General features: G+C 52.6%; 1 protein-coding gene across 1 annotated transcript in view; it reads right to left on the bottom strand.

The window, feature by feature from the left end:
• LTBP2 (latent transforming growth factor beta binding protein 2) overlaps positions 1–22,709 on the bottom strand; it is a 119,369-nt gene that overhangs the window by 5,088 nt on the left and 91,572 nt on the right. Inside the window, exons 17-33 of the mRNA XM_045013823.1 lie at positions 22,546–22,674; positions 21,575–21,694; positions 20,758–20,877; positions 20,354–20,476; positions 19,927–20,052; positions 19,166–19,291; positions 13,490–13,612; positions 13,058–13,183; positions 12,660–12,782; positions 12,134–12,265; positions 10,373–10,498; positions 9,494–9,637; positions 8,722–8,913; positions 8,503–8,586; positions 2,860–2,988; positions 1,301–1,441; positions 27–194 (exon numbers count right to left, since the gene is read on the bottom strand). Coding sequence (XP_044869758.1) covers positions 27–194; positions 1,301–1,441; positions 2,860–2,988; positions 8,503–8,586; positions 8,722–8,913; positions 9,494–9,637; positions 10,373–10,498; positions 12,134–12,265; positions 12,660–12,782; positions 13,058–13,183; positions 13,490–13,612; positions 19,166–19,291; positions 19,927–20,052; positions 20,354–20,476; positions 20,758–20,877; positions 21,575–21,694; positions 22,546–22,674 — 2,232 coding nt within the window. The remainder of the gene's footprint in view (positions 1–26; positions 195–1,300; positions 1,442–2,859; positions 2,989–8,502; positions 8,587–8,721; positions 8,914–9,493; positions 9,638–10,372; positions 10,499–12,133; positions 12,266–12,659; positions 12,783–13,057; positions 13,184–13,489; positions 13,613–19,165; positions 19,292–19,926; positions 20,053–20,353; positions 20,477–20,757; positions 20,878–21,574; positions 21,695–22,545; positions 22,675–22,709) is intronic.

Below are 22,709 nucleotides of genomic sequence, written 5' to 3'. Positions count from 1 at the left end.
TCATTCCTGTGACTGTGCATTCTCACCAGAGGCCCTATGGGGGCAGAGTGCACAGTCCTGGCTCCAGGCCTCGCCATAGCGGCAGCAGCACTCGGTGTACGTGGTCCGTTGCCCCCGCAGTGGCTGGTTGCAGATGTAGTTGGAGACTCTCTGCCAACAGATGTCCAGGTGGATTTCATGTTCATCCAGGTCTTCTGTTAGTGAGATGAACAAAGAATGCCATGGGGACATCCTCTAGGTCTCCTGGGATCCGTTAGGAAGGTGCTGTGCCCAGTGTTCTGCTCCCAGACTGTGCCCCGCACTCACACCCCGTGCACTGAATTTCAGACCCAGCCAGCACACTGCTCCTCCCACAACATGCCTCATATACAGCGATCCTCAGGTTCTGCACAGATCCCTGCATGCATGTGACAAAGTGGGACTGTTCTTAATGTTTCCTCTGAATACTGTGTGGGTGCCTCAGTTTCCCCTATGCATTTCTTAAGCCTCCAGCGTGCATAAATGGCTGACACTCTGTCTCCTGGCAACAAATCGCCAGGGCCCTTCCCCCCTGCAAGGGGATGGCTAAAGGTGAACAAAGAGATCAGGTGACCACCTGGCCTGGGAAAGAGGCAAAGGCCAGAAAGGAGGGGCTGGAGGGGGTTTCAGTTTGGAGCTGGCTGGGGACGGGAAGTGAGGGCAGACAGGGTTGTCTGGCTCGCTGGGCCCAGAATGGACCCGGCTGAGGGGTCCCATTCTCTGTTCCTACAAGCTCTGTTTTAGACTGTGTTCCTGTCATCTAATAAACCTCTGTTTTACTGCCTGGCTAAAAGTCACATCTGACTGCAAAGTGGGGGTGCGTGCAGGACACTCTGGCTTCCCCAGGACCCCACCTGGGCGGACTCGCTGTGGGAAGTGCACGGAGGGGCAAAGGATGCTGAATGCTCCAAGGTCAGACCCAGGAAGGTGAAGCCGTGTGAGCTTCTTGTCCTGAAGACAGTCCGCTCCAAGGGAGAGGAGGCTCCCCAAAGTCCTGACTGGCTTTGTGGGGAGCAGTTCCAGAGCATCGCCCGGGGACTCCGTGACAATGCAACATTCCCCCTTGAGTCTGGCACTGTACCCCACAGCCCCTGCTCCCCTGTGTGCAGCACCACCTTGCCTGTGGGCTACTCCACCACTCTGCACCTTATGTCTCTGCTTCCCACTCTGAGGAGGCATGCATGGAGGTCCTGGGGTGCAGCCGGCACTGCAGGCCCAGGCCAGGAAGGTGCAGATCATGCATGCAAACCCATCTCCCCTGAGGCCCCGCAGCCCCACTCACCAGCCCTGTTGGAGACGTTGATGCAGCTGTTGCGGGTCACATCCAGCACCAGGGGGAGGCTGCAGAAGCAGTGGAAGGAGCCGGCTGTGTTCAGACACTCGCCATTTACGCAGGACATTTCATTCTCACACTCATCTTGATCTGCAGCCACAGGAAGGCAGAGATACCCTTAGACTGGCAAACGAGGGCACCACCCCAACCCTTGTCCCATGGAGTGCCTCTGCCACCCTCTTCCCCCACCTAGGGTTGCCAACTTTGTAATATTTTAAAACCGGACACTCCAGCAGGAGTACCAGAACCTCCCCTTTCCCCTGCAGACCCACCCTTGTCCTGCCTCTTCTCTTGAGGCCCCGCTCCTGGCCTGCCCCTTCCCCCTGAGGCGCCACCCCCCGTTCGTTCCTCTTTCCCCCTCCCTCTGTCGTTCACTGCTTTCCCCCATCTCCCCTCTCCCTGCGTGGGTCAGGAGGGACTCGCCTGAGGAGCCAGGGTTGAGAGCTGCAGCCACTTGAGGCAGGTAGAGGGCAACCCCAGCTGAGTATGGGCAGGCGCGAGTGATGACTCGGCGCCTCCCCCGTCGGCAGTAACTGGACTTCGGGTGTCCGCTCAATAGATCTGACTGGTAGGGTTGCCATGCGTCCAGTTTTTGACCAGAGCGCCCAGTCGAAAAGGGACCCTGTTGGTTTCGGTCAACACCGTTGACCAGGCCGTTAAAAGTCTGGTTGGCCGCCTGCAGCAGGGCAGGCAGGGTGCCTGCCCAGCTCTGCCCAGCTCCTGGGAAGCTGCCGGCATCTCCCTCCAGCTCTAGAAACTGTGGTCAATGGGAGCTACTGGGGTGGAGCCTGAAGCAGATGCAGCATGCAGAGCCACCTGGCCATGCCTCCACCTATGAGCCAGAGGGAGATGCCAATAGCTTCTGGGACCCTCTTGAGGTAAGAGCCATCTGGAGCCCACACTCCTCATGCCCTCCCACGCCCCAACACCCTACCCCAGCCCTGAGCCCCCCACACACATCGCCACCCCCTGCCCCAGCATGATGAAAATGAGCGAGAGCGCGAGCAATAGAGGGAGGGGGAACGGAGCGAGCAGGGGCAGTGCCTAGGAGAAGGGGCAGGGCAGGAGCGGGGTAAGGGTGTTCGGTTTTCTGCAAATAGAAAGTTGGCTACCCTACTGGCCTGACACTGTCAGGTCCTCTTTTCGACTGGACTTTCCAGTTGAAAACCAGACACCTGGTCACCCTACCAGCACCTCACACACACACTGTGCAAAGGCCCCAGGCAGTGCGTCTGCCACCCCCAAACCCCTACCCCCCCTCACCTCACCCCACACTGTGTAAAGGCCCTGGGGAATGCTTCTGCCAACCCCTACCCATACGAGAACCCGGAGGACACTGCTCCATAACACTGCTAACCTCACATAACACGGGCACCAGCACTGCCACCACCCACACAGCAAGGGCACTGGTGCCACATAAGGACAGAATGGGCCTGCCTCCTGCAGTGAGGAGCAGAGGCCCAGACAGAGGGAGGGAGGAGCCGTCCAGAGGGGAAGGGCCATCTCACCCACACACTCGAGCCGGATGGAGTCGTAGAGATAGCCAGAGCGGCAGAAGCACTTGTACCCTGGCACTGTGTTCACACAATGCCCATTCCGACAGATCTCAGGGCCGAACATCTCACATTCGTCTGCATCTGCCAAGAGAGGGGGCGGGGGAGGCTGCATCAGTCACGTAGGCCATGTGTCTTGCGGCCAGCAGCAAGAAGAGAACCTGCTCCTTCCATCCCAGGGGTCGACATGAGCCAAGGCTGGGGAAAACCAGCTCAGCAGCTAGGTCCTGACCTCAGGCAGGGGGGGAATTGCCTGTAGGTAGAGCAGGGGCAGGGAATCACCATGGGCAAAGTGGGCCCAGGGCTCATGACAGACACTGCACATGCAATTCCCTGAGTCGTGCACACAAACAAGTTCCACAATTATATTTTTAACTGGTTTGAAAATCCAGTCTGTGAAGCTAAAGGGCCAGAGCCTGAGCCAAGTCCACATTCCAAAACCTCAAGCTTGGAATCCAGCTCGGCAACCAGGAGGAGAAAGAGCTAAATCTTTACAGACTGGAAGTCTGGTTTACAAACACGTAGAACTCAAAAACGGCTGCATGGATTCTGCTGAAACTTCCCAGAAAGCTTTGCCTCTTGGCTGGAATCAAACCTGAGAAATATCAGCCCAGAAAGAATTAGTTTGCCAGAGTTACTGGCAATGGGAAGAGGGGGCTTCTCATGGAAAGGGCATTTCAGTCTTAATACTAGGAGTCATTCACACTCCTGCTATATTGAACAGTCAAAAAAGCCACGTTTGTCAATATTGTCTCAGAACCTCCCACCACCGACTCTGCTGGATTTAGGGTCAGAGAGAGCCATCCCAAAGGTGTCCTGGGGAGTTACTTCTCAGTGCAATGCTGTAGAGGAGTGCACTCACTGCTAGAGCACTTCCTCATGGGTAGGGGTGGCATAGCAAGCTCCTTCCCCATCAGGCACCCCCTGCTCACAGCTGTTCCGGCCCTGGTGTGATATCTCTTCCTGTAACTCGGCCCTCCAGCCAGGTACTGGTTTCAGTCCACCCCTTCCTGGGCCAGGAAATCCCACAAATGACAGTCCAGTAGTTTCATTTGTAGTGTAAATGGCATTTCACTGGAAGCAATCTGTAGCATGCTTATAGGTATTGTAATGAATGCAATGTACGTAGTTTGTAGTGCCTGGGCTTGTATTAAATTACATTTTTTAGGTTCTGATTTTGATGCTGACCCAAAAGCTTGGCAGCCATAGTCAATAACTGTTCTGACTAAGGCTCTGTATACCATCAGGAGCGTTTTCTTATCCGCCCCCCAGTTAGTCCCAGCAAGACTTTTAAGCAGATTAATTCTTCCTTGAATACAGTTTATAATACTGGTTCACAAACATATTTGATCAGGCCCCCCTTCTTTGTGTCTGTAGTCGTTTACACCTCCCCCAGCCCCAAGTACATACACCACAACCCAGCTCTGAAGGCAGAGTGGAGAGCAGTGGCTGCTGGCTGGGCGCCCAACTCTGAAGGCAGCGCTGTGCCAGCAACAGCACAGAAGTAAGGGTGGCAATGTGAAAAGTGGTATTTGTCAATATCACTTTTCACAGCAGACTTAGTACCCCAGTGCCATCCTTCTGTGCTGCCGCCACCCTAGGGCTGACAGCCGGAGCCCTGCTGCGGCCAGGTGAGGGATTTGTTGGGGGAGGAGAGCCTGAGCCTGGGCTGCCTCCCAGTGAGAGACTGGGAGGAGTGAGAAGATCCTGAGCCAGGGCTGCCTCCCAGTGAGGGGTGGGGGTGGGGGGCAGCCAAGCAGCAGGCTCTGGCTGTTCCCTTTATCCTTGCCTCCCGGGTGTGCATGGCCCTTCTGCACGAGCCCCAGCCACCCGGGGCTGACAGCCGGAGCTCTTTAAAAAACAAACAAACAAACAAAACCCCCAACAACACAGCTTGTGCCTCCCTTGACGCATTTCTGCACCTCTCTTGGGAGACCCGCCCTATGGTTTGAGAACTGCTGGTTTATGAGATCTTTCCAAAGTAATTTAGTATCAAATGTTACCACTAAGAATTTGAACCTTTTAATTCTATGTATTTGTTCTTCATACATATACAGTTTGCATTCCTTTGTAACTTTCCTTTTCGCAAAGAGCAATGGAAAGCATGAAAGCCCCTGCATTTCCCCAGTCAGAGGTCTCTAATAACTCTTTGCTGGTTCCCTTTTCTGCCACCTCAATATTCCTGCTTCTAACCCACTGAGCACAGTCATCTGCGAATGTAGAGCAATGCCTACCTCGGCACTTACCAGCCCGATCTTATTTAACAAATAACACTGCCCTAAGGTGTGCCATTTTTAATGTTGCATATATTGGACATAACTTTCCTAACTCTGACCTGCATGGTCCTTTTACTCAAAAATTCTCTAATCCATCCATACATTCTTCCCCTTTTCCCTAGTGCACCTACTTTGTACAACTAGCTGTCCCTCCACAGCATGTCATATGACTTCTCACTATCTAGAAAGGCAGCTATCATAAAACCTTTGTCCTTTGGACTTCTTTGTATTTCAGTTCCTAATTTAACTATCCTGTAGCTCCAAACTTTCTGATTTCCCATAAGGGTGTAGACTTTATAAATCCTTACAGAAATATTTCTCTTCTGCATGGGGATCTTAACAACATTATATTCTAGGCTTACTTCCTCGTTCTCTACTGCTATGTAGCTTAATCCTTCCCTTATGAAAGTACAAACCTCTTCCTAGTTTTCAGTCTTGCCTAAAGGCACTATACCCTGGAATTTTAAAAGCAAACTTTTCCCTGGATATATATGAGATCTGGTTTAGTTTTCATTTCCAGGATATTTTCGTTTAGTTCTTGACCATATACGATCAGATTTTGCACATTCCAGCAAAAGACTGAGATCTCCATACTAGTCACGTTTCACCATTAACCTCATTCAAAATTGCATGAATATGGTCCATTGACAAATTGCTAACTTATAAGTATTTTTCTGCTGCCCTTTCTACAATATTCATTTTTTTCTGATTTTTCCCCTTGTCTGTGATGTACAATTCATCATTTTTTTTCACTACGAGTATATTGTCACCTATTCCTTCTGCAGTGTTTATCACAGTCTTTATTGACTAAGGCTGTGTCTGCAATTCCTCTTTTCTTGGGCTGTCTCTTCCTTCTCCTTCTATTGCTTTGAGAGTCTCCTTACTGCTGCTACGTAAGGCATGTTATTAACAATTTTTGTCTTTTGTAGCTCAGTAGCTTGTCTTTCTGCAATGCATCCTCTATATCAGTGGTTCTCAAACCCCTTTCACATAGCAAGCCTCTGAGTGCGACCCCCTCTTATAAATTAAAAACAGTTCTTTATATATTTAACACCATTGTAAATGCTGGAGGCAAAGCGGGGTTTGGGGTGGAGGCTGACAACTCGTGACCCCCCATGTAATAACCTCATGACCCCCTGAGGGGTCCCGACCCCCAGTTTGAGAACCCCTGCTCTATATGCTGGACTGTGATTACCACCACAGTTACTACATTTGACCTGTATCAGAGGGGTAGCCATGTTAGTTTGGATCTGTAAGAGTCCTGTGGCACCTTATAGACTAACAGATGTATTGGAGCATAAGCTGCGTCTGACGAAGTGGGTATTCACCCACAAAAGCTTATGCTCCAATACGTCTGTTAGTCTATAAGGTGCCACAGGACTCTTTGTTGCTTTTTACATTTGACCTCTGTCCCTCTTATACAGGTTTCATAGGAACGCTTTCCTCCACAGTTATTGCATTTCGTTTTCCCTTGACAAACATTTGCGACATGCCCATGCCATTGGCTCTTAGAACACCTTAGGGGAGAGGGATATATGGCTTGGTTCTGAATATCTGAAACCCTAGCGTTACTTTCTCAGGTAGAGCCATCCCTCAACACTACAGCTGTTGATGGCTTTGCTTTCTCCTCCCGGTTTACTAATTAGTTGCTTACTTACTAACATTTTATCTTCTCCTGTGCATTTGGTTTTCTCATCACTGGTCAGCGCTAATGGCATGCCATACATTACCCCCGGTAACTTATTTTAACTTTCCCTAGCTGTCATAAACAGTTAGTTAAGGGTTAAGGTTTTTGTCTACCTGTAAAGGGTTAACAAGCAGTACCTGTGGACACCTGACCAGAGGACCAATGAGGGACAAGATTATTTTCAAATCCATGTGGAGGGAAGTTTTTTTTTTCCCAGTTCTTTGTTTTCTTAGAGAGTCTCTCTTGGGTATTAAGAGAGTCCAGACATCTTAATCAAGTCCTCCCAGGTTTCTGCAACAAATTTTTCTATTTAAGCTAGTGAGTATTAACAAGGAACTAGTATTCTTATACTTTTATTTTTGTATTTGCAATACAAGGGACACAGATTCAATGTCCCTGAATCTCTACACACAGGGAAGCAGCCCATTTCCCCCCCTCCCTCTCTCCTAGCCACTCTGGGGAGATATACACTAAGTCAAATCCTTGACTCAGCACAAAGAGGGACTCACCTCCCCCTCCCCTTCCCTTGAATCTCCACAAGAGAAGAAATTAACCAAGTCCAAAGAAAAGAAAAGAATTTATTAAAGAATAAAAAAGAAAAGTCACTGTCTCTGTAACCAAGATGGAACAATACAGGGTCTAAACTTATCAATCTCTGGAGAGAATTCCCCCTCCTTTCTTTCTCAGTAAAAGCAATATCAGTACAGACTTAAAGAAATTCTATAGCAAAACACAGAATTGCAAATACAAAAATAAAAGTATAAGAATACTAGTTCCTTGCTAATATTCACTAGCTTAAATAGAAGAATTTGTTGCAGAAACCTGGGAGGACTTGATTAAGATGTCTGGACTCTCTTAATACCCAAGAGAGACTCTCTAAGAAAACAAAGAACAGGGGAAAAAAAAACTTCCCTCCACATGGATTTGAAAATAATCTTGTCCCTCATTGGTCCTCTGGTCAGGTGTCCACAGGTACTGCTTGTTAACCCTTTACAGGTAGACAAAAACCTTAACCCTTAACTAACTGTTTATGACACTAGCATTTTAGTTTTTAGATCCACTTGTTCTCTGTTTTTACATTCAACTAAAAGATCCCCATCTCACAGCCTCTTGGTTCTTACAATATCCCCTATGCTTTTTTTTAATCCAGTCAGCTACTTTCAAAGACTTAACGTCACCTAATCTTGTTCTTTGACTAGTGATCTTACAATTGTAGCATTTTGGTTTATTTCCTTCCTCAGCTTTGCTTTTTTGTTGATATCATCACCTGCTTCTGCTTCTATTCTTTTCTTTTTTTCCCCTACTTTGTGACCAGTCTCTCTCTCTCTCTCTCTCTCTCTCTCTAACAGACTCTTCTTCAATTTCCAGAGGGACTTCATTTGATGTCAGAAAATCCTTCCTCCCTCTAGCCCAGCTCCCTTCTGTGTCAGATTTCCTGCCTTTATAGCAACCACCAACAGCTTCTCCTAGCTGGGACTCCTCTTTAAGTGAGCCTGGCCTACCCTCCAGGTGCAGCCAGTTAACATACTTGGCCTCTCAGGCCCACATGAACCCGTTCAGAGCCTGTGTGGGATACAGACAACTGTTCTAGTAGCTAAGGCCCCGCAGAGAGGAGAGAAGAAAAGGTGCTGATACCTGTGTATGATGTCTGTCCAAAGAGCAGAGTCCCTTCCACGGGAATATAGCCCTTCCCACTCGGGCAGATCTCACTGTATTCCACTGCAGACAGGAAGGGAAATGGGCAGAGAGAAAAAAAACCCAGGAATTTGTATTATGATTAGGTTGGGACACAGTGAGCACGCTATTTGCTCTGATCTGTGTGAGGGGAGGGGAATGCTGGGGCCGGTGCCCTACCTGTGCCCAGGATAGGGCAAGGATGCGTCTCACAGTTGTCCCCCCAAGCAGCCCCCTCGGTGCAGCAGCACTCCTCCTTGGTGGTGTTTTTGGCCAGGACACTGTCACATAGCTGGACGTCGCTGATGTGATAGTAACACTCCTTCCGCTCTGAGCCAGCGGGACGTGGTGCTATGGGCCGCTCAGGATCCCCTGAGACACAACAGAACACAAGAGATGTGCAACAGAAGTCCTCAATGACATGCCAAGCTCCCAGCCTGAGCTCTGGAGCCCTAGGGAAGGTCACCCCACATCCAGAATCTCCCATGATGAAAACTGAGCTGGCAATGTGGCCTCCCTGGCACGACTGTTCAGCCTTCAGAACAGATCCCCACAGGTGAGATCTCTCCCACACCCACTCACGGTCAACAATGCCCAGACAGCACCCAGCTCCTGCACCGGTGAGATCTCACCCATGCCAGCTCGTGGCCAGCACTGCCCTGTTAGCACCCAGCTCCCGCCCCGGCGAGATCTCACCCATGCCAGCTCGTGGCCAGCACTGCCCTGTTAGCACCCAGCTCCCGCCCTGGCGAGATCTCACCCATGCCAGCTCATGGCCAGCACTGCCCTGTTAGCACCCAGCTCCCGCCCCGGTGAGATCTCACCCATGCCAGCTCCTGGCTGGCACTGCCCTGTTAGCACCCAGCTCCCGCCCCGGTGAGATCTCACCCATGCCAGCTCATGGCCAGCACTGCCCTGTTAGCACCCAGCTCCTGCCCCAGCGAGATCTCACCCATGCCAGCTCGTGGCCGGCACTCTCCTGCCTCCGTATCGTACTCCTCATGGTCACTGAGGCACAGGCACAGGAATGATCCCTCCACGTTCTCACAGAGTGCAGTCCCACACACGGCTACCATCAGCTCACACTCGTTCACGTCTGTGACACAAGGCAAAGGAAACGGCTTGAGGCCTCCCGCAGTGGGACAGTCCTCAGAGTCACGGATGCTCTTCGCCCCATAGGGGCTGTGTCTCAGGGTGTGTCTGTGGTGGGAGGGAACGAGCCTGTGGACGGACTGCACAGTGGTGAACACCAAGAGGACTCCCTATCCATGAAATGCAGGAAGCCCCTTCACCAGGAGCATTCAAACCTCACCTGGACAGAGTGCTGGGAATGGATCCTGCCCTGGCCCCCCGGAATGGACTAGGTGGGATCTCACAGGGCACTTCCTCCTCCAACTGCTGCGATTCAGGCACACTCCACTGTAAACACCTGATAATCGACCCCTTCACCATTCACCTGCAGCCCCCTCCCTGGTGGAAGGCGTTGGCCTCGCCCATTTTCGATACCCCAAGTGAGCTTCTCTGACCTCCAGGGGCCCCTGTGTCCATCTGCTTGAAAAGGGCCCATGTCCTGGAGACTCACCTGGTGGCCACTTGCCCCTCCTGCCCCTGCTCATAGCCCCACCCACTTGTGCACACCTTTCATTACTAGGGATCCTAAGGGAGCCACAGAGAAAGGATTTTTCCCATCCCCCGCGGGAAGGGACACCCCCACAGTGGACAGACTGATCCGTGCAGCACAAAGGGTGCAGGGCTCCATGTGCTGCAGATACAGGCACAGGCACCGAGGCAGCGTGAAGGCGTTGGGCCAGAAGCACTGAGTGACTCTTACCCACACAGTCCTGGCCTGGGGGCAAGTTCTCATAGCCACTGTCGCAGAGGCAGCGGAATGAGCCATCTGTGTTGTCACAGAATGCGTGGCTCCCGCACAGCGTCTCGTTGGCACATTCGTCTATGTCTGCAGGAGAGAGGAGGGCCTGGGTCAGTGCAGAACCTCCCTTCTCCAGACCATCCTCATCACACTCCCAGAGCCCCCTCCCCGGGTCAGCCCCTGGGGATCAGGGGCAGGCAATATCCAGAGCAAAAGCTCTCAACCCCTGCTGCCGCAGGATCACAGGGCCAGGCCTGCCCTGCTCCCCTCCCTAATTTGCAAGATCACTACTTAGCACGGGGGAAGAACCACCATAAGGGCAACCTCCAATACAATTCAGTGCTCCAACTGGGTAGAGATGGGATGAAAAAGTATACAGGGGACGCGGGCAGAGCTGGGGAATTAGGGGGACAGGTGATATAGATGGATATAGGGAGGTATATGGGAAAGTATAGGAGACAGGAGGAGTGCAAATGGGTATGGGGCCATGGGCAGGTATAGAGAATATGGAGATTATTGACAAGGATGGGGGAGTTTGGGTTGATACAAGGTAGAATAAGCTGAATATAAAGTGTTACAGGCTGCTATATACGGGCCTATGGGAGAATGTGGGAGCATATGGGGGCCCTGAACACAGATAGGGACCTGTGCTCTCCTGCTCCTGACCTGCTTGCTGCTCAGGGCAGACCTGCACTTTTTCTCCTTCCTCAGTTCCTCACCCTGACCCATGGAGAGCTCTGCCTGCAGCTGTGCAGAGCCTGCTCCCTGCACAGGTAGACCCCACAAGCACCCAAACCCTGGCTTTATGGCCTCTCGGGCACAATCAGGGGCTTGCTGGGACCCCTCACCTGCCTATAACTACACCCGCAGACCTCCCCAAAGCTGGGAGGAGTCAGGGCTGCAGGGGCTGGGTTGCCTGGCGGAGGATGTGACCTTGCAGGTGCACAGTGCACCCTGATATCCCTCCCGCTGCTGCATGGGGTGTGAGATCTCCTCATAGCAGCTGAGGAAGCTGCATGTTTGCAGCTTGGCATTGTCCAGACATTAAGGAGTGGAAGCTGAGCTCAGATGGTATTAACCTATGGTGTTAGCGGCTGTGCTGGGTCCCGGCTGGCGAAGCCTCCCCCTCGCACAATCTTATGAGAGTTTGGGGGATTCTTTAACGCCACAGTAATTCCTTTTAGTGTCACCTTTCAATGCTGCCCTTGGCTGGGAGCCCTAAATCCAACCCTGGGGCTCTGCAGGGGGGATCTCCACGCACCAACCCCAGAGCCAAACTACCAGCCTCTGTCAGAGCACAGCTCATCCAGCAGCCCCAGGGAGGCACCTAGACACCGCCAGGAACCCCAGCAGGCTGCTGCCTCTTGGGGGACTCTGTGCTGCAATACAATCCTGGCCCTGGAATGGACTGTAACCTCCCCAGGAATCTCCCTGAGAGGAAAAGCTTCACAATGCAGCGTCTGTTACCAAATGCCAAGAAGAGAGAAGTCTAGACACAAACAGCCAGGAAAACAAGCACTCAGCATTATCTACATCTACGCTGGCCAAGCACTTCCTCCTCCCCATCGCTAACCGGGGACACGACCACAGGCGCCTCCCTGCTTCTGGCTTGGGCAGCAAGCTTTATCCTCAGGATGCCAACTGAGCCAGCCAGCCAGCCCCCCGCCCCGCCCACCAGGAGAGAGCACAGATCACAGCAAGAGAGCACGCAGCGCTACTCACCAATGCAGTCACCCAGCGGTGTCCTGTGGAAGCCAGGCTGGCAGCCCATAATGCAGCGGTATGAACCCAGGGTGTTCTGGCACCTCCATGTGCCGCACACTGTGTCCCCGAAATCTGCACACTCATCCACATCTGTCACCCGGTGACAACGGACACAGAAGGAGAAGGGCAAAGAGATGGGACAGTCAACTGGGGACCCCACAACTCAACTGGAGAGCCTTGGTGGGACCAGACCTCCAACACACTGGGGGCCTGTGACAACTGCCCCCACAAATCCACTAATGACCTGATACTAGGCACCCCCCCCACCCACAAACCCACTGTGGGCCCTGGGGCCCTTTGTCAAGGCACAGCTAGTGGGAGAACCAATGAAGGGGCAGAGGCCTCGTGGCTCTGGAGCAGGAGTGAAGTGATAGTGTCAGTGGTACTTGGAGCAGAGGCGTTTCCTCTGCGCGAGGAAGGAGACCCTCATACATACGCCAGCGATCTGGGAAGAGCCCTGTGTTCCCCCGAGACCAGCGCTTACCTACACAGTTATCAGTCTCCTGCGAGTGCCTGAAGCCATTTTCACACAAACATCTGTAGGAGCCCTCCGTATTGAAACACTGGCCTCGCAAACACCGGGATTTGTCTGCACATTCGTCCACGTCTGGAAGAGACATGAGGAAGATCAGCACAGAGGCTGTCCGACGGGTGTATACTGGTCCCTGCACAATAAATACTATCCCCAGTGGGCAGAGACCATGGTGGAGGGGACAAGGGACCACAGCCAGGGAAAGGAGAGAGCATAGTCAGGGGCAGAGCCAGGGGGCAGAGGAAAGCCCAGGGGGAGAGCCAGGGGGCGGTCAGGGGCAAGGGAGAGACCAGGGCGATAGCCAGGGTCCAACGCACATTTAGCTGCTGCCATTTCTCCCAGTCCCTCACCTTGACAGCTGACTCCCCCAGCTGCATTTGAGAAGCCAGGAGCACAAATACAGAAATAGGATCCGTGGCTGTTCAGACACTCGCCATTGGGGCTGCAGATCTCACTGCCCAGGCACTCATTCATGTCTGCAAGGGAAACATGAGTTAGCTCCATACAATCGGTTGGGGGCAGATGACAGGAGGGCCCCACCCCGCTCCCCCAGCCCGCACAGGGCAGGCCCTGGGAGGGTTTAGGGTCCCATCCAGCCCTCTCATCGCAGGTACAGGGAGTGCGTCAGTGGTGACCTCATATTTGGTTAATGCTCTGGGGCAGCGCTCTACAGGCTGGTCGTCCCAGGCTGCATTGCAATCCCCCTGCATGGGTAAAAATGGGAATTCCCAGCAGATGCCCCAGACTCCATGGTGGGGTCCAAAGGGGAACGGGGCTCGTACCTTCACACACAGTGCCGTTGAGCAGCTCAAATCCAGGGCGGCAGTGGCAGACGTAGGAGCCTGGTGTATTCAGGCACTCTCCTCCAAGGCAGCTAATGGTAGGGTCTTCACACTCATCAATATCTGCCCAGGCAGAGAGGCACAGGATTAAGAGTCAGGGCCAGTGCGTGTGCGCAATGAGCAACTGCCACAAACAAACAGAGACCAAGGGCAGCAGCAATTCAGGCCTCTGAAAGCCACAGGCAGGTTAGTGTTCAGAGACCTTCCTGCCTGCTGAGTGCAGAGCCCCTGGCTGTCAGCCCACAGTGCAATCCTGAGGCTGCCTACACGGAAGGATCAAGGATCATGCTAACGCCACAAGAGTGTATGTCAGTGAAATGCCCCAACACCCCCAAACACCCCATCTGACCCCACTCTCCTGGCTGCCTAACCCTTCCCCGACAGGCGCCCCTCATTCTCTCCTGGCTGTGGAAACGCCCCACCCTCATCCTCCTCAGCCATCCCTTAAAATCTCCTGGCCCTCCCACAGCCGTCATCAGTGCTTTAAGAGTTTCATTAATAATGAAAGGTTGAAGGAACTAAATCTGTTCCTTTGGGCTAAGATATGGCTGGGGGACAGGCCAACAACCTGCTATTACCTGCAGGGTGTAAGCTCTAAGGAGGGAGGAGAACTCTTTGGGTGATGGTACGGGTGTGTGGGTGTGTAAGGAGGAGGGATGGGATGACACTAATGTAAGGTCTGAGGCAGATTTTAAGATGTTTAAAGAAAACTTTGCTTGACAGCATTCTGTCTGGCAAGGAATCACTTTTGTGATTGTGAAATCTATACTTCATTGTTTTGCCTTTATGGTCCCTACTTCTCTATTGTTTATCTGCATGGTTTCTGTCTGGTTCTTTGATTGTTTCTGTTTGGTCCATAACTAATTTTGCAAGATTGAAATCAATTAAGGTGGTGGGGTATGATTGGTCAAAGAATTATTTTGTAGTACTTTAGTTTAAAATGATTGTTTAAGACAGTGGTTCTGAACCAGGGGTACATGTACCCCTGGGCATACTCAGAAGTCTTCCAGGGGGTACTCAACTCATCTAGATCAGTGTTTCTCAATCTGGGGGTTGTAGCCCCCAGGGGGATCATGGGATGGGCTTTTGGGGGGGTTGCAAGTGCAGGGCCAGCATTAGGGGGCGGCAAGCAGGACATTTGCCCAGGGCCCATGCCACAGGGGGCCACACAAAGCTAAATTACATGCTTCAGCCCTGGGCGGCGGGGCTCGGGCTTCAGTCAAGGCTCACGTATCACGCTGAAATGCAAGTACAATATTTATATTCCAATTGATTTATTTTATAATTATACGGTCAAAATGAGAAAGTCAGCAATTTTTCAGTAAGTGTGCTGAGACATTTTTATATTTTTATGTCTGATTTTGTAAGCAAGTAGTTTTTAAGTGAGGTGAAACTTGGGGTACGCAAGACAAATCAGACTCCTGAAAGAGGAAAGGTTGAGAACCACTGGGTTAAGGTACAGCTAAGCAGGACTCAAGTTTAACTATATAAACTGGGGTCCAAAAGGAAGTTCTTTGGAACCAACTCCAGGACACAGCCCAAGATCAGAGCTGCCAGACTTAAACACCCTGCCAATCACACCACGCAGAAGCTGGAGGAGCCGCGGGCGACCTGATCCTGACTGGCCACCAGGAAAAGTTTGTCGTCCTTATTGGGAGCATTGTATGCTTAGCATGTGTATTCTGTTTTGATAACTGTTAATAAACAGAGGTTAAGAATATTACTGTGTAAGGCTCTTTTACTGGTAAATGGTGCTGCAAACCCACAGAAAATTAGGCCCTGAGCCCTAGGAGCTGGGTAAGGGTGGGGTGCCTAAATTAACTGGGTTACGCCTGAAGCCCACAGAAGAGTAAAGGTGGGGTGCCCTAGAGTGTGCAGGTAACACTAAGGGAAATGGGCTTCCATCTCCCAGCATGACCATGTCCACCGTAGAGAGCCAGATGTAGCCTCGGCCTCACCTGGCTCTGTCACCCTGGACTGTCCCATTCATCTGCCTCTTTTGGAGCACAACTCAGCTCAGCTAATTCATGCAGGAGGCAGCTCTCCACCCTCCCACAGGGCAGTGAAAGCTCCTTACTCCCACCCTTCCACTGGTCCATCTAGGGGAGGTATGATGCTCCAGGCCCTCAGAAGGAAACAACATTTCTGCTACATTTTCAGTCCCCTGAGCCTGCCAGGCAGGGACCGGTGCCCCCGAGTGCAGCTTTTCTGACTGTGAGAAAGCACATGAGTAAGAGGACTGATTCCCCATCAGTACCAGCCTGCGGGCTGCAGAGGGCACCAACAACATTCCCCACCTCTCTTGCTCTGCCTGTTCCCATCACAGAAGTTAGAGGTGGAAACATTGAGCCTGAAAGCTCCTCAGGGCAGAGCAGGGACCGTGACTCTGCTAAGTGCCAAGCGCATGGTGTACACAACAGGGCACCATTCATTTATGCCTTAGGGCAAGATTACTCCTACCACACTCAGTTCTAAAACATCCCTAGCTTCCATCAGTTCCCTGGCAGACGATCCATGCCCTAGTTCATTTGTTGTGAGCCATCCCAAAACCCTTATTGTTCTTCACACACAAAACCCAAAATCTAGAGCCATGGTCACCAATCCAGCAGGGGAAGACTGGGTTTCTCCTGGGTTCAGTCACCAAACACTTGATAACATTCCCTCAGTGCTCTCTCCCCCAGCTGCTCTAGCAGCAAGCACGGGGAAGTGACACGCCGGGAAAGATCCATCTAAAGAGGGAGTCACATGACTAGCCTGCAAACGGAACGAAATGTGCAATCCTTCCATCCCATCAGGAGCATGGAAACTTTACCTCATTTCCTGTGTGTGCCTCAGACCCAGCTGTAAACCTAGAGGAAGAAGAAAAGTGGCCGAGACGCCTTCTCCCTCTCCAGGAGGAACCACCAGATGCAGTGTGCCTCTGCCCATGAGTTTTACCCCAAACAAACAGCCGGGAAGACCCCCTGTTAGTTGGTTTATTTACCATCTGTATGCTGGTGGTTCCCAGGTGCTCCACTGCCCAGCCATGAGAGAAGCTACAGTTCTCCCTTACTAGTTTTTCATGCCATGCTCATCACCAGGGGGTCTTTATCAAGCACCTTGGACTACATCTGCACTCTGCCCGCTGATCCATCTCCGAAGGGCCCTTCTCCACCATTGCAGCCATCTGAACTGCTTCACATAAACAACAAAACCTGCCACAAAAATGTTTCCTTCTTTGCCCTCAAATGTGGGATATCTCTCCAAAAATATCCTTGCTGAAGACCCATGACAGGCACTGGGCCAGAGACAGATTTAAGGTCCAATATCTTGGGTCCGAAAGGTGACCCTGATACCAGCAGAAAGGTGCTGGGGGAGGGTATCCCCAATGCAGGGTATCAGGCATTAGGAGATACAGAAATTCCATTTTAGGTCATTTTCATGGGGGGGGTCTAAACAATATTAGTTCTATTTTTTCTTCTCCTCTGAGGCCTGTACAGCTGGGTGAATGGGAGAAACAAATAACCTTAAATTCTCTCAGTCACACTCCTAAGGCAGTTTTCCTGCAGAATATGTGGCAGCTGGGTATAGAGGACCGGTTGGCAGGAGTCTCTGCACACCTCACTGGTGGCTCTGCCACTCCTGTGTAACTTAGCAACATAAACTCATGTTCTACACCACAATTTCACGTACCCACGACAGAGCACAGCCTTAGAGCTACACTTGAAAAAAAACTCAAACACAAGTTACAACAGGGCCTAGGGAACGGAACAATTAACAACCACGGGTTTAGCAGTCACTAGGGAAGTCTCGAGTTCTGTTCCACAAGGTCTGCTGCAGTCTGACAGATCTCGCTGTGCAGGAGTTTGTGCTGAGGCCCAGCATTCGCTTTCCTTTCCACAATTTCATCCCAGGCCTCCTGATTCATAGAACCATAGGGTTAGAAGTGACCGCAAGGGTCATCTAGTCTAACACCCTTATTATTTTATTGGTTATTATTATTATTATTGCCAATAACATTGCTAACACTTATCCACATGTTTACCGTTAAGCACATGAGTAACCATATCCCTATTTAGCAAAGCGCTCTCAGGGCGCTCACACAGCCTGCACCTAAAACTTCAGTAGACCTAATAATGCTGCTCAGGGCGTACTGCTACCGCCCAGCTACTACAGCAATAGAAACCCACCCGTGCTGCTGTAGCGCTTGCAGTGTGGACGTACCCTGAGACAGAGAGCGGTCCTGGTGACTTCAATACCACCACTTGAAGTTAAGTCTGTGCTTCAATGCTTTGTTGAACTGGGGCCTTTATTACTTCATCACCCTTTTGCCAGCTTTCCCTCTTTCACTGGCTTGCCCGTGTCTTGTTAACCCTCTGCCTATTTTTGTTTTGTTTTGCTTTTAACCCTTGCACCACGGGCCTAGACAATTCCTCTCTGCCTTGCAGTTTATACCCGGCAGACATTTATAAACTCCTCCCAGGTCCCCCTGTCTCCGGAGTTGAGGCTTAGCCACAGGTTTTACTCATTTCACACTTCCCTACAGTTAAGGCTACCACTGTGTCATGGATATTTTTAGTAAAAGTCAGGGACAGGTCATGGGCAAAAAACAAAAATTTACAGAATCCGTGACTTGTCCCTGACTTTTACTAAAATTATCCCTGACAAAATGGGGAGGGAGGAGGGTCCAGCAGCCTGTCCTGCTGCGGTGGCTGGGAGCTGTGGCCTCCCATCCCTGCCTAGTGGCTGGGAGCTGGGGGGATCCCCCAGGGGTCTGCAGGGCTAGGAGCTATGGGGGGGCCCCACCACCCGCAGGGGCAGAGAGCTGAGCTGGCTGCTGCAGGAGGGCCCCCACTGCCAGCAGTGGCTGGGCTGCTACGGTGCCCCAATGTCACGGATTCCGTGACTTCCACGACCTCTGTGACATAATCGTAGCCTTATCTATAACTCAGCTCCCTGATCACCTTGGCTGGTCTTCTCTGAACTCCCTCTGATTTGCCAATATCTTTCTGATAAAAAGGTGCCCACAATAAATACACCAGCGCTGCACAAAGTAGGACCTGGCTATTCCCCCTTGTCAGAGACACGATAGTTCTGTGCCTACAGCCCAAAGGGGCCCTGTTTGCTTCCACATTGCATCCGAAATTCCTAATTTACTGTCCCATGCCTTTCTCAGCCATTCCGGATTCCAAGCCTTCCCCCTCCCACTGACGACCGAGGCTCGGGGTTGTTTTCTCCAGACATATTAGCCATGTTGTTCTGAACAGAATCCCATTCTGCTATTCTCTGCCTGTGTTTCTGGTCTCTCTAGGACTCTTTGTATTATGCTATCCTCACTGGGGCTTGCAGCTCCCCCTAAATTAGTATCAGCTGAGAATCTCATTAATGAGCTGGGTACCCGTACCCCTTCCCAGAGCTGATCGTTTCCCTTCAGATACCCCCTACTCCTCCAAACACGATGTGCTGCCAACGTGCAGGGCTAAGCTGACCTGACCAGGGGCGTGACCCAACCAGGGGTGTGACCCAATCAGGAGCAGGACCATTGGCTTCCAAGTCTGACACTACAGACACACTTATTACTGCCTGACTTGCAGACACAGCTCCCAGCAGAGGCAGAGAGCAGTCTGGGCGATTTACCTTCACAGGTGAGTCTGTTGGAGGAGAGCATGTAGCCAGCATCGCAGGCTTGGCAGGCAAAGGAGCCGTCCGTGTTGGTACAGATTCCCAAGGGGCAGGCAGTGGGTGAGCTGCATTCATTGATATCTGGGGAGAGCAGAGACTGGAACTCCAGCTGGGATGAAGGACAGGGCACATCTACTCTGCTCCCTCGTTCCCCTGCCCACCAGGTACTCACAGCCAGCTGGGGGATTAGCTCTGACTCTCACAGACTCCTTTCCAAAGCTGCAGTGGTCCCTCTCTGAACACCTGCAGGCCCCCACTGACCTCCCCTGGAAACCCCCTCTAGCTCTCTATTGCTCTGCAAAAGCTAAACCGCTGAAGCGGGTTTCCTAGGCAGGCCCTTTGCTTTCCAAGTGGGTCTCGCTGGGATTCAGGGGGCTGTTCCCCAGAAGCTCTCCCGAGTGAAGGGAGCTCAGCTTGGAGCTGCTGCAGGAAGCTCAGGTCACCAGTGATGCAGACCCAGGGCCAGAGACTCAGCCTTAGGGGCACTGATTACAACTGCAGCCTGCAAATGTTGTGCCACAAGCTGGCAGCTTTGCCTCAGCTGGGCTGGGGGATGCCCAGTGACCCGAGTGACATGCACATTGCGAGATTCTGCAGCCACAGCTGGAGATCCAGCCACGGACACCACCAATGGCCTGCTCCTAACTGCAAGCACGTCCTCCCACGGAATCCAGTCTCCCTGGCACCCACACATCTCACCAGTCCACAGGAGATACCTTCACACATGCTGCCATCTCTGGACACGGTGTATCCAGCACCACAGGCTGCACAGGAGAAGGAGCCCTCGGTGTTGATACAGAGTCCCATGGGGCAGGCGTTGTGGGTCGCACACTCATCGATATCTAAATAAACCCACAAACCAGAGTGAGAGCTGGACAGGGAGGAGGGGCCAAGTCTGAGCACAGGAGGGGCGGGGCTTCCTCTCAGAGCCAGGTGCATTGAGGGGAATAGATCAATAATAGATAAGGAGGGAGAGGGGGTATCCCCCACAGGATCTCAGGACCTAGCTACCCTGGTTGGGGCAGGGAGGTACAGGCAGCCAGGCCATGCACTCAGGAATGCCCCAGGCTCAATGGAAACAATGCCTCAGACATCACTAGGAGTTGGACTAGGTCCAAAAGCATCTGGTAGAGGATAGGATACCTTGGCAGCTCTTCTCATCTGCTGTCACCTCATAGCCATGGTAGCAGGAACACCTGAAGGAACCACCCAGGTTGATGCATAGTCCATGAGCACAGGTTCCCACGGTGAAGCACTCATCGTTATCTGCAAGACACAGCAAAGGGTCCCATCAATCCAGGAACAGGGGTGCTCTGAAATCCCCAGGGATCTCCCCACAACCCAATCCTGCAGGGCGTGGTACTCAGGGTACACACACTAGCCTCTCCTGCCTGCCATTTCCCACAGCCAGCGCCTGCCCACAAGGCAGCCCCTGCACATTACAGCCCCAGGAGTGCTTGGCTAGGGCTGGAATTGCTGCCACGCAAGAGGGAGTTTCCACAAGGTGGGGAGGGATCTTGGGGGGGGAACAGCTCTTGCCTCCTTACCAACGCATCTTCCATTCATCGGCTGGTAACCGGCTGCACAGCTGAGACACTCATAGGAGCCCAGTGCATTGACACATCTCCCTCTGGGGCAGGTGCTGGGATCAGCACACTCATCAATGTCTGCAAAGAGACCCCCTGCTTTCAGACTCCAGGAAAAGAAAGAGACAGATCGAGTCCTATCCAGAACATCCTCACAGCTGGGACCACAGTCAGCTGCAGCTAACCTTCTCAGCCAGCTCTGGCCAAAGTAAGAGTGACTGTGACTCCAAGCAGATGGGCTTGATGGTGCATTGAGTTTGGGGCTCAGAAGGAGGTTCTCACGAGTCCCAGTTGTCATTCATTGTCTCTGTGGCCTGTTCCCACACCTATTAGGATGCCCATTTTGATTTTCAATTAGTGTGACATGCTATGTACATGCAGCTGGCTGCAGACATCATACCTTCAATGTACTTGCCAGCCCAGGGCTCAAACAGGGGCAAGCAATGACAGACGCCAAACCTCCAAAGACTAGCACCAGCCCAAGAACAAAACGCATTCCCTTTCCAGGCCAGAAGAAGGGGCTCAGGATGGGTCCCACTGGGCCTGAGGTGGGAGTGAGAATCTGAAGGGGAATGAACTTGGGGAGACAGCTTCCCTCTCCCGCAGCGGGGTGGGGAGTCCCCCAGGCAAGTGGAGGCAGACTGTGTCAGGGGACTGAAGTGACAAAGTGAGAAGGTGCAGGTACCTCAGTGCAGATCTGGAGGGAGGGGGGCGCAGAGAGCTGAGGATTGCACAAAGGGGCTGGAGCCCTTCACGTAGAGGAGGTTAGCAAACTCACCTTCGCACTGTCCTGTGCGGCCCATGATGTAGCCCCTGGCACACTCACAGTGATATGATCCAGGTGTGTTGGTGCACTGCCCCCCCTGGCACATGCTGGGCTGCTCACACTCATTCAGATCTATTAGCATCCAAGGATAGGTCCTGTCAGGGAACTGGGCTCAGCTAAGGGTGAGAGAGGTGGCTCTGCCTGTGTGCAGAGCCCTCCCTGTCCCTTTGCCCCAAACCCACTCTGAATGGTCACTGCCCACCCCTCAGTCAAATCCCTTCTGAGAGCCAACCTCTACCCTCATGCCAATGAGGAGGAATGGCAGCGCCAGGCTGTATTCATGGCCAGAGTTCCCACGGGCCTGTGTCACTCACACCTCCTTTCTGCCATGCCCCAGTCCCCCTTGCTGCTGCTGGTCACCCCCACATGCCAAAGCAGGCTGGAGGCAGTTTGGGCCAGCGCCAGGGCAGAGGGCCCAGCTAATAATGAGCCCAGAGCAGCAGTGGAGCAAGAAGCAGGGCTGCTTGCCAGCTACCAGTGGGTGACGTTCTGACGAGCTGCCTCCTGCCCTCTCCAGATGCTCGGAGAGGGTGCTTGGGACACAGGGCAGGGGATGCAGGTCTAGTTGGGCTCCATGCCACTGGCCTCTGGGTCAGACAGGCCCCAAGCTGAGGGGTTTTCTGGAGGAAAAGCCTTTGCTGACTGACTCTTTTCTGAAGAGTCTTCCCCAGCCTGCACTGTTCACTGCCCCGCCCCAGCAAGAGGCTGGGGGAACAAGCAAGGAGAATGCAACTTCCTCTGCCCCTCATGAGGGGGTCCTCTTAGGGCAGGCTTGGGCAGTAGTGGAGGGGGGAAGCCCATATGAAGGAGGAGGCTGGAACCCCCATTATCCAGGAAACATGTAGCCGAGGGAGGTCACAGGAACCTTGCAGGCAAGGCGCCCCCTGGGGCTGTGAGCGTGTGCCGGCTGGAGCATCACTTACCCTGACAGGTCTGTGTACCCTGGGAGGCAAGCAGGGTGTACCCCGGGTAGCAGAGGCAGGAGTAGGAGCCCACACTGTTGATGCAGTGACCCTTCCCAGCGCAGGGATCTCTCATACACTCATCATCATCTGGGTCCAGAGCAGAGGAACAGGGTCACCCGGGA

This window comes from Mauremys mutica, chromosome 4, assembly GCF_020497125.1.
Source record: "Mauremys mutica isolate MM-2020 ecotype Southern chromosome 4, ASM2049712v1, whole genome shotgun sequence".
NCBI classification, from domain to species: domain Eukaryota; kingdom Metazoa; phylum Chordata; order Testudines; family Geoemydidae; genus Mauremys; species Mauremys mutica.
Note: the sequence above shows the minus strand (reverse complement) of the source record. Positions and strands in the feature narration are given on the sequence as shown.